The 10,822-nt window shown below is 39.5% G+C and overlaps 1 protein-coding gene across 1 annotated transcript; it reads left to right on the top strand.

Moving 5' to 3' along the window:
• The first annotated feature begins 327 nt into the window (after positions 1-327).
• On the top strand, positions 328-10,562 carry LOC133462331 (sushi domain-containing protein 4-like). Its single transcript, XM_061743539.1, has 11 exons — positions 328-502; positions 1,035-1,176; positions 4,371-4,562; positions 4,790-4,981; positions 5,143-5,334; positions 5,534-5,728; positions 6,747-6,938; positions 7,229-7,423; positions 7,506-7,638; positions 8,739-9,109; positions 9,194-10,562. Exons 2-11 carry the CDS (start codon positions 1,059-1,061, stop codon positions 9,217-9,219), a joined length of 1,806 nt encoding a protein of 601 aa, XP_061599523.1. The 5' UTR covers positions 328-502; positions 1,035-1,058; the 3' UTR covers positions 9,220-10,562.
• Positions 10,563-10,822: the final 260 nt, after the last annotated feature.

Genomic DNA, 10,822 nt, shown 5'->3' with positions numbered 1-10,822 from the left:
TTTAGTTGCAGGAATTTGAGGGCAACGGATGTAAGAACAAAACTGGACAAGAACATCTGAAACAACCACAACCAAATTCACTCTATCCGGATGGAGCAATTTAACTGGATAGTTGTTTTTTAAAGGACGAAATGAAATAGAGTAACGAGGCTGTTTTTAAAATGTAAGGAGTAAAAAGTACAGATAATTGCGTGAAAATGTAAGGAGTAAAAATAAAAAGGCGTCATAATTCAGGCGTTACTATGGGTGTTGGTTGCTACGGGTGTCGGTTGCCATGGCCACCGCGGGAAGAGGCGGCCCAGCTGATGCCTGCATCACCGCAGCGGGGCTAGCTCGGAGGAGCCAGCGGCTACTGTAGGTCAGCTGCGCTCGGCTGCTTCAGCCACTAGTTCCTCATCTCCATCACTACAGTTTCCTGGCATCGGCGAACCCGCGATATAGTTAATAAATGTCTGCGGCGTGACATTTGCACGGCGGAGGTTCCGAGGCCGTTGTTTCTTTGGTAGGTAACGAAAACAATAAAGAGCAATAGCGTTAGCAGATATTAATATATTAATAATTACCGCAGTAACCCGGCTTAAGTTAAAAAAAAATAAATAAATAAAGACAAATGCAATATTTTACCCCTCTCTAAAATGTGCTACGTGGGTCATTTACGCCCTATAATAATGCGTGTGGGTCTTTTGTTCGGGCAGTATTTACTGTATCGCAGCTGAAATGGGTGTGTAGTGGTACAGATGAGAGTGTTTTACATGTTAAACTAAAGCCTCTACCGAAAATTACCAACGTGGGTGATTCGTATGTTTGCAACGCAGTCAAATATATATATATTTATATGCATTTAATGCAGTATTTTGTGCAGATGGTTAGTGTAAGTGGAGCACTGTAATCACACCCATTTCAGTGTACATCTGCAGTGTACCTGCACCGCGCAGGTGTCAGTGGATGGAGGACTGCCATTTTTGTTATTATTATCATTTTTATGTGCTTATGCTTTTTGCATTTAAGAAAAAAAATCTCTCTTCTTTTATCAGGTTGAGTTGACTCTGAAAGGGAAAATGTGCAATGGAATGACAGAGTCAATTTCAAACGTCTTTTGGGCCCACATCTCAGCCACTAAACGGTCCTCGCTGCTGCTGCTGGTACTGACTGTAGTGTCCACTGGGCAAGGCTCAGGTAAGACACGGAGCTCATGGTTCACACTAGCACTATGCAAAGGTTATCATGTATAAACATAATAAGCAGTGAATTTCTTTTTAGGACTAACTAAGTCTTTAAGAGCAACCTAAAGACTCAGCTCTTTAAAGAGCACTTTTAGACCTAACTTTCTTATATAAAGGGGAAAATATATATATATATATATATATATATATATATATATATATATATATATATATATATATATATATATATATATATATATAGGACTGTCTCAGAAAATTTGAATATTGTGTTCTGAGTATTGTGTTAAAATTTTCTGTAATGCAATTACAAAAACTAAAATGTCATACATTTTTGGATTCATTACAAATCAACTGAAATATTGCAAGCCTTTTATTATTTTAATATTGCTGATCATGGCTTACAATTTAAGAAAACTCAAATATCCTATCTCAAAAATTCAGAATATTCTGGGAATCTTAATCTTAAACTGTAAGCCATAATCAGCTATATTAAAATAATAAAAGGCTCGCAATATTTCAGTTGATTTGTAATGAATCCAGAATGTATGACATTTTTGTTTTTTTAAATTGCATTACAGAAAATAAAGAACTTTATCACAACATTCTAATTTTCTGAGACAGTCCTGTATATATTCTAGCACTGGCGTGGCAGCACCTGTGTCCAACTGGACTCACAGCAGTATGACCAGCTCTTATCCGGCTGGACCCTCCTGATTTTGTGCTTGTGTTGTTCTCTGTTCTCTCAGATGTAAGTCACTTTGGATAAAAGCGTCTGCTAAATGACAGTAGTACTAACTAAAATGTATTGTTCCCACGCCATTTGCTCTCCTGCTTTAATAAAGTCTTTCACCATCAGTAATAATATAAGAATGCTGTGTTTGGAATTAAATATGCTTTTATTTTCTTGGCCCTTATGAACATGAGGGAGTTTTATTGTTATCATATTAAACAGTATTTAAACCAGTGTTTCCCAACCCTGGTCCTCGAGCGCCCACTGTCCTGCATGTTTTAGATGCGACCCTGCCTCACCACACCGTCATACAAGTACCTGTGTCATCAACAGAGTTGTGCAGACCTTGGTGACAAGCTGATGAGGACCATTAATTAGAATCAGGTGTGTTAGTGCAGGGAAACATCTAAAACATGCAAGGGAGGGGCTCGAGGACCAGGGTTGGGAAACACTGGCTTAAACAATATAACAACACTGTAGTGGCACCCCTTAACGTTCACAGTGATCAATATTTCAATAACAGTCATAAGTCGTCCATTCATGGAGTCTGACAATTTCTTGAATCTGCTGACAACCAACGTTTTGTGCACCAGCAACTACAGCCTCCCAGACACTGTTCAGAGAGGTGTACCGCTTTCCTTCACTGTAAATCTTAAGGAGGGCCCAAAAGTTCTCAACAGGGTTTTGGTCCAGTGAGAAAGGAGGGCATGTTATTATTTTATCATCTTTAAGGCCTTTACTGTCTAGCCACACAACAGAGTGCTTTGATGTATGCGATTGAGCATTGTCCTGCATAGAAATCATGGTGTATGAAGGATGCAGGCTTTTTCTTGGGCCACTGCTTGAAGAAAGTGTCTTCTAAAAACTGGCAGTATGTTTGGGAGTTGATTTTTGAGTATATTTTCAACCCAAAAGGTCAAACTTGCTCATTTTTAATAATACCAGCCCATAATAGTACCTTGCAGCCATCTGATTCAAAGTGGAGCTCTGTTCCCGTTACTGATCCAGCCACCGGCTCATCCATCTGGACTGTGAGAAGAGTCACACTCATCCCATCAGTCCTCAAAACCTTGAAAAATCTGTCCTGATGGTTCTTGGCCCGGCCTTTATGTTTCAGCTTATGCATTATGTTCAGTGGTGATCGTGTTTCATCCTTTATTACCTTGACCATGTATCTGAGCAAACACCTTGTAATTTTGGTCAGGTCAGGTCAGGAGAGTTGCTTTTCTGGACTATGACACCACCGGGGGATAATGGGTTCCTGGTAGCTTCACGTTTGATTCTTCTCAAATTTTTTGGCAGTTAATTTATGTTGCACATTTCTTGCGGCCCTGTTAACTATTTGCAACAAAACGTTTGATGGTTCTGTGATTAGCCCGCAATATCTTTGCAATTTCAAGAGTGCTGAATCCCTCTGAAAGACTTTTATGTTATTTAAATCACTTTGGTCAAGGGTGTCAAAATCCTTAGACCACACAGTACACATCATCTGATATGCTTAAATCCAACAAGCATTCAAGTTTACAAATCTTGGAGTTGGAAAACATGTATAAAAATGGTCAAAATACTAACTTGCTTAGCCCACCTGTCTTCTGCTGCACTCCCAGTATACCACTCTGTAAAACAGTTAGTGAGTACACTTTCAATCACTGAGCTTCTGTTGGAGATTGGTTGGTTCTTTTTCCTGAGAATCCTCAGGAAGTAGAGTTACTGCTGGCCCTTCTTAGTTATCGCAGCAGTGTTCATTGACCATGACAGCTCATCCATCATGTTCACTCCCAGAAATTTGAAGGATGGTACCACTTCCATGCAGTTCCCATTAATATGATGAGGACCGTGGGCCAAACTGTTCCTGCCTGAAGTCTATGAACATCTTGTTTTTGTTGTGTTTAATTACATGTTGGCTGAACACCAGACAGACAGCTGCTGGACCTCATCCCTGTACACTTTCTCATCTGAGATGAGCCTGACTACATTTGTCATCTACAAATTTTATGAAGTAGTTAGAGGGGTTACTGTTGTGTATAGTGTGTAATAAGCAGACTCTGTTGAGATTCCTGAGAGTTGGTCCACATATGCTCCGAGTACTTTCCTGCACACACAACATAAAACAAAAAGCTTAGCACTTCAAACACTTAAATTGTGTGACTTAAAGCGTGTATATGACTACCGTAAGTAAAAAGCGTAATAGGATTATCTTTCACATGTAATTAGAAGACAGTTTATCATATTATCATACAAGTGTTACACCCGCCTCTGTGTGATGCCACTGCAAAGCCTTTTGATACACCCTGGATTCTACATGTATGTATCATGGGTTACATTGTGTCTGTATTGATATTCTAATTGATTAGCAATGTATCCCAGTCCATGCTTAGAATATTTGTAATCTCAGTTCTCTTAAATAAAATGGAATAGTTCACTGAATGTATTCATGTTTGGTCCTCTTTTACCAGGATGTGTGAGGCCGTACATGGTTCAGAACAGCTGGGTAAACCTCACAGAGACCAACAGGGGCTCATTCCCTGTGGGCACAGTTCTGCAGTACAGCTGTGACCCCGGTTACCTGCCAGATGGACCCAGCATCCTCACCTGCACCTCACTCGGCCGGTGGTCCTCTGAGCCTCCTCAGTGCATACGCAGTGGTGGTAAGACTCAGTACTCTGATCTATGCATGAATGAACTGTTGCTTAATTACAAGCAACTAGCCCAGTACCCATCTCTCGTAACTATCCTTTCTACTATTTTTACATTTTAATTATTGGAAACCTATGTTTTGTTTTATATGATGATTTCTTTAGGCAACTTTGTGAACATATGAGCAAGTTTTAATTTTAGGCTGCTACTTTGCATGTTGTGTTTTCCCCCTCTCCAGCATGTCTCCCCCTCTCCAAACCTGAGAACGGGGACTACAAGTGCCACCCAGCTCCCTGTCGATTGTTTGCCCACGACACTATTCTTGAGTTCTTCTGTATCGAGGGCTTTACACTCAGTGGAGACTATCCCTACCTGACGTGTCAGGATGGACAGTGGGATGGCCCGATGGAGATAAGTTGTGTAAAAAAAGGTTAGTTAATCCTGATTGATCCTGATTTTGTGACCAGATTAACTCACCCCACTTTATACATACAGAGTCCCTATCATCTGAAAATGGTTATTTTTTCTTCTAATGTCTTTAATTGAAGGTTGTATAATGGTTATTTTTTCTTCTAATGTCTTTAATTGAAGGTTGTATAAGACCCGCAATGGTGCAACATAGTTCAACTAATCTGACGGACACCAACATGAACTTGTTCCCGCTGGGTACAGTACTACAGTACAACTGTGACCCTGGTTACTTATTAGCCGGACGCAGCATCCTCACCTGCACCACACTGGGAGACTGGTCCTCTGAACCTCCTCGCTGCATACGCACTGACGGTAAAGACAGACCCTCGCTCCAGCTGCTATCTTTAAATATCAGATGCTTGATGTAGAATGGGGAATTTAATGTCATGAATTAATAAACCAGGCAATGTAAGTGCATGATGAGACATGAAGGTGCCTTAGCTTAACTACACTCAGCGCTGGTGTTAAGTTACATTAATGAACAGTCATTTTTTCTTTTTTCCATGGACAGTATGCCAACCTCCATATCAGCCAGAAAACGGAGGTTATACTTGCCACCCCTCCCCATGCAGAAGGTTTTCTCACGGTACAGTGATACAGTATTTCTGCAATGAAGGTTACATTATGAAGGGAGACTATAAGTTCCTCACCTGCCACCACGGAAAATGGGACAACGTGATGCCAGTCACCTGCGTCAACGAAGATGGTAAATGCAGATGAAGTGATATGCACTATTTGGAATGTTCAACAGATCATTTCTTTTTTTTTTTTCAATATCTTTTTATTTCACAAAAGAAAGGCAATCAGAAACATCCTTAATGACAAGCGGTCTTACAATTTTCTTTTGTGCACACTTTCCAAATCTCACCTACAACTCCCTAAACTGGGAGAAAAAAAAAAAAAAGGAAAATAACATCAGTAAGTAACAGTAGGGGCATCAAAACTCGAATAGCTACAGATACATAAAGTAAATGACAGCAATAAAATAGCAATCAGCGTACAATGAAGTTCTCTAAACCAGAAAATAATGGGAACCAAAATTCTTGAAAAAGATGGCCACGGTTATATTTTTCCAATGTTAGCTTTTCTAATGGTAGAAATGCTGTGATTTGGTCTATGAAAGTCTTAAAAGATGGAGGGGAATCGTTCTTCCAAAATAAAAGTATACATTTTTTTGCAAAATAAGTGATCAAAATTAATATCCTGCATTTTTTGTTATGTAGTTGTAAGTTATATGTGTCATTTAATAAATATAAACTACTGCTTAAATCACATTTTTTGTCCAGGGTTAATTGTGTAAGGGAATGAATTGAATTCCAATAATTTTGTAAGCTGTCGCATTCCCAGAACATATGCATAAATGTCCCCTCCATCTTTTTACATTTTGGACACTTTGATGAAATATCCTTTGATATTTTATGCATTTTTATTGGAGTTAAGTAGAATTTGTGGATGAATTTAAAATTAGCTTCCTTAATTTTATTGCTTGTAAATGGGAAATGTACTCTTTCATAGATATTTAGCCAGGCTTTTTGTTGTAAGGTTCTGCCTAATTCCTTCTCCCAAATATTTTTTAATAACTGAAAAGTGGATCGACCTTCTCCTGATAAGATGTTGTAGACTTCGCTGATCTTTCCTTTTATTGTGTCTGAAAATAACAAAGTTTCTTCAACAGATCATTTCAAAGATCTGCCTATTTTTTGTACCTGTTTCTCCATTTTGAGGTTGTGTGAGACCTTCACTGGTGCGGTATGGCTCAAGTAATGCAACAGAGACCAACAGGAACTTGTTCCCAGTCGGCTCAGTTCTACAGTACAGCTGTGATCCTGGTTACCTGTTAGAAGGACTCAGCATCCTCACCTGCACCGCTATGGGACGGTGGTCCGCGGAAGTTCCTCTCTGTATACGTAATGATGGTAAAAACAAATTGTTGTCCCTCTTTACACTTTGCATAGATTTATTGTAACCACTGAATGTTTTTTTTATGGTTTTCTTTTATCATTTGGGATTTTCATGTATTTTTCAGTATTGATATCAATTTCATGTAGAGACGAATCAGGGCTCCACAGGAGATCAGAAATCAGTGTTCAGTTGTCTTAATATTGGGAAACAGTAAAGGCAAGCTTTTATTATAGATAAATTGAGAAAGAGAGACAACATGTAATGTTAATGTTTATAACATGGTTTTCTTTCTTTCTCTGGACAGTATGTCTGCCTCCGTATCAGCCAGAGAATGGCGGTTACACATGCCACCCTTCCCAATGCCGAAGGCTCTCTCATGGCACTGTGGTTGAATATTTCTGTGATGAAGGTTATATTCTGAAGGGCGACTATAAATACCTTACCTGTCAGTATGGGGAATGGGACAGCCAACTTAAGCTGAGTTGCATCATGGAGGAAGGTAGATGGCTCATTTGAACTTGTGAAATAATTGTTCAAAATCATATGCAGATGAATATGTTGATCATTATTTGTGTTCACAGACCGGAATCCATCTTTGCCTTTGGGGATGCCAGCTTTGTCCATAGTTGCTTCCACAGCGAGCTCAGTGGCTTTAATCCTGCTCCTGGTGGTTCTGTTTGTACTTGTGCAGCCAAGACTCAAGTCCCTGCATCGGTGAGTCTTCCTTCCAAATGTCATATCTGCAAACACAGCTTATGGAGAGTAGGGGCGTAACAATATATCATACTACGAAATTTCGCGATACAAAAACGTCACGAAACGTGTCGTGGAGGTGACAAACTGTATCGCGATATTGGGTTATTAATATGAATCTATTGTGTTGACTTGTAACGCGCATCCGACCACGTGTGTCGACCGCGCCTCGACCCGCGGACCAAAATCTGACTCTGCTCAGAAGAAACTAGTACCGTTTTGCGGTCCCGATCACGGGACTCTTGGGGGTATTGAGCTCTGAATTTTTACTTATGTAAGGCTGGTGTAGAGTTAAGCCTTACCTTATTAAATTAAACCTTTTTCGGGTCGGGGAAAACTTCTTCTGAGTTGGAGTGTACTTTAATGTCCGCTCAACAGTGTAGGATTTTAGAACATCAACAACAGCACCTAGTGCCGTACTGTGGCGTATCACTCCGCCCAATCTAAAACAGACTAATCACTACAGATAAACTGACTAGTGTCATTATAGTCCCTGATTTACATCAGAATATAAAGAATATATTTATAAAATAATTAACCCTGAATTACCAAAATAACCTTCTTAACAAAAATAAATCTCCTCTTACACTTATAAGGTGAGCATGAATCAATCTTTTTTATGATGTAAAATTGTATGTATTTATTTACTTTTATTTATTTACTTAATTTTAGTTGTTACATTTCTGGAAAAGAAAAAAGTAAAATCATACATGAGAGAAACTATTCAGTTTGTGGCAAAATATTTGTACTTGTTTGAGACTGAAGATGCATAATGCAAACCGGACATTTACTTTTAGTTCAGTTTGTGGAAAATGATTGGCCTGGCTTTCTCTTTAAAACTGTTATAAAGCATTACAAACTGTAACAATAGGGCAAACACACAGCATTGTTTTGTATTTTGTGTCTTTCAAATAGAAGACCATTTTTTTCCAGTCATATGTTCCTCATGCAAGGTTGTTAAAGAAATACTGCTATAATATTGTATCGTATCGTTATTGTGAGATTAGTGTATCGTTACACCCCTAATGGAGAGTAACTGTATGTTTCTACTACACACCTAGACGTGACCAGGGGGTGTCGGGACAGCCTGTGTCAATCATGGTGGAAGGGGTACAAGTGACTTTGCCGTCCTATGAGGAGGCTGTGAGCAGCAGCAGAGTCTCCACCCTCAGCCCAGAGTCTCGAGTCCAGATAGTGCTGTCTGAGGGTCAGCATGCCACCGCGCCAGAGGCTGGCCCCTCTATGCCCTCTTCCCTCAAACGGCAGCAGTCGGAGATGGCTGTCGTCCACCCTGCACCGCCGTCCTCCTCTTCACCCTCTAACTGGGAGAACGCCGGTGCCACCGGAGGCACCTCATCTTCGCAAAGAAGGCCGTCTGCAGGCAGCGACCAGCAAAGCCTGTCTCTAGACTCTGAGATGGACTACTCTGACGGTAAAGCTTATTTAAACTAACTAATCCTTTTTTATTTAATAAAATTACTTTGCAGTAATGCAGACTTTTGTCTGTTCCCCACAGATATGCCATTACTGAAGGAGGCGTGAAACACTCCGCAGTTTTTGGAGTAAACTGAGACAGCCAGCCTTGTTCCTGGCATGTTCTGGTGAGCAGGAGATCATCATCAGTGATGGGCCCAAAATACAGTAACGCTTTGGTTTATTCAGAATACAAATAGCTCACCGCGACATCCCAAAAGAGAGCAGAGAACAAATTCACATGTACATACGTGCATACATTTTTATAGGCATTCCCACGGTATGTTTGTTTGTCTGATGTTTGAAAATGTGGGAGAAATCAGAAGAACAGGGACATTTGATGGAATATGTCTTCAAAAAAACAGCTGATACGTTTCACCTAAACGGACAAAACGGAGAACTCATTTTAGGGACTAATCATTTCATGTCTTTTTTTTATGTCAATTTTCTTTCACCACAAACACCATAATCACATTTACAAAGATGCAAGAAGGGAACGAAACCAGATTTCTGTACGAACATTTGCAACATTGTTTTCCAAAGTTTTAGCGGTTTCGAATCATTGTTCCCACCTAGATTTGCTTGTCAACCCAAGGGGGGGCCTGCATTCAATTTATTTCATGTCTCCAAATACAGTATAGACCAAAAGTTTGGACACAGCTTCTCATGCAATGATTTTCCTTTCTTTTCATGACTGTTGACATTGTAGATTCAAGGCATCAAAACTGTGAATTAACACATGTGGAAATGTGTACTTAACAAAAAAGTGTAAACCAACTGAAAATACACCTTTTTATATTTTAGTTTCTTCAAAGTAGCTACCTTTTGCTGTGATTACTGCTTTGCACACACTGCATTCTCTTGATGGGTTTCAAGAGGTAGTCACCTGACATTGTTTTCACTTCACAGGTGTGCCCTGTGAGGTTTAATAAGTGGGATTTCTTGCCTTATAAATGGGGTTGGGACCATCAGTTGTGTTGTGCAGAAGTCAGGTGGATACACAGCTGATAGTCCTACTGAATAGACTGTTAGAATTTGTATTATGGCAAGAAAAAAGAAGCTAAGTGAAGGAAAACGAGTGACCATCATTACTTTAAGAAATGAATGTCCGAATAATTGGGAAAACTTTGAAAGTGTCCCCAAGTGCAGTCGCAAAAACCATCAAGCGCTACAAGGAAACTGGCTCACATGAGGACAGCCCCAGGAAAGGCAGACCAAGAGTCACTTCTGCTGCGGAGGATACGTTAATTCGAGTCACCAGCCTCAGAAATCGCAGGTTAACAGCAGTTCAGATTAGAGACCAGCGGTGCGTCCGAAATGCCATACTAAAAAGTATATACTAAAAAGTATACTTAAGTTTGGCACACTTTTGAGTAAATATCAGTAGTGTGCATTAATTCGGACGTACTATTAAGAGACATATATAATGTATATAATGTCACAAGATGACATTATATAATATAATTATATACCAATATTATAAAATTAATATTATATAATAATATGATTATACTTAATATTATACTTATGACATATACGTATCACTTAGCAACCAAACACGTCTGCATTGCATTGTGGGAAGTTTCTGCTCGGCTAGTGTCCATCAATCCACACTAAAAAAATTCTCCGGAATGAGTATGGATAGAGCTACTATTGAGTACGTTCTAATGTT

This window comes from Cololabis saira, chromosome 16 (assembly GCF_033807715.1).
Source record: "Cololabis saira isolate AMF1-May2022 chromosome 16, fColSai1.1, whole genome shotgun sequence".
Lineage (NCBI taxonomy): Eukaryota > Metazoa > Chordata > Actinopteri > Beloniformes > Belonidae > Cololabis > Cololabis saira.
The sequence above is the reverse complement of the archived record's forward strand: the minus strand, read 5'-3'. Positions and strand labels throughout refer to the sequence as shown.

Bases quoted from the DNA above. Each gene is read 5' to 3' on its own strand.
- LOC133462331 (XM_061743539.1), top strand. From the start codon at position 1,059: ATGTGCAATGGAATGACAGAGTCAATTTCAAACGTCTTTTGGGCCCAC. The intron at 7,424-7,505 runs GTAGATGGCTCA...TTGTGTTCACAG, and splicing joins GAGTTGCATCATGGAGGAAG to ACCGGAATCCATCTTTGCCT. The intron at 9,110-9,193 runs GTAAAGCTTATT...TGTTCCCCACAG, and splicing joins TGAGATGGACTACTCTGACG to ATATGCCATTACTGAAGGAG.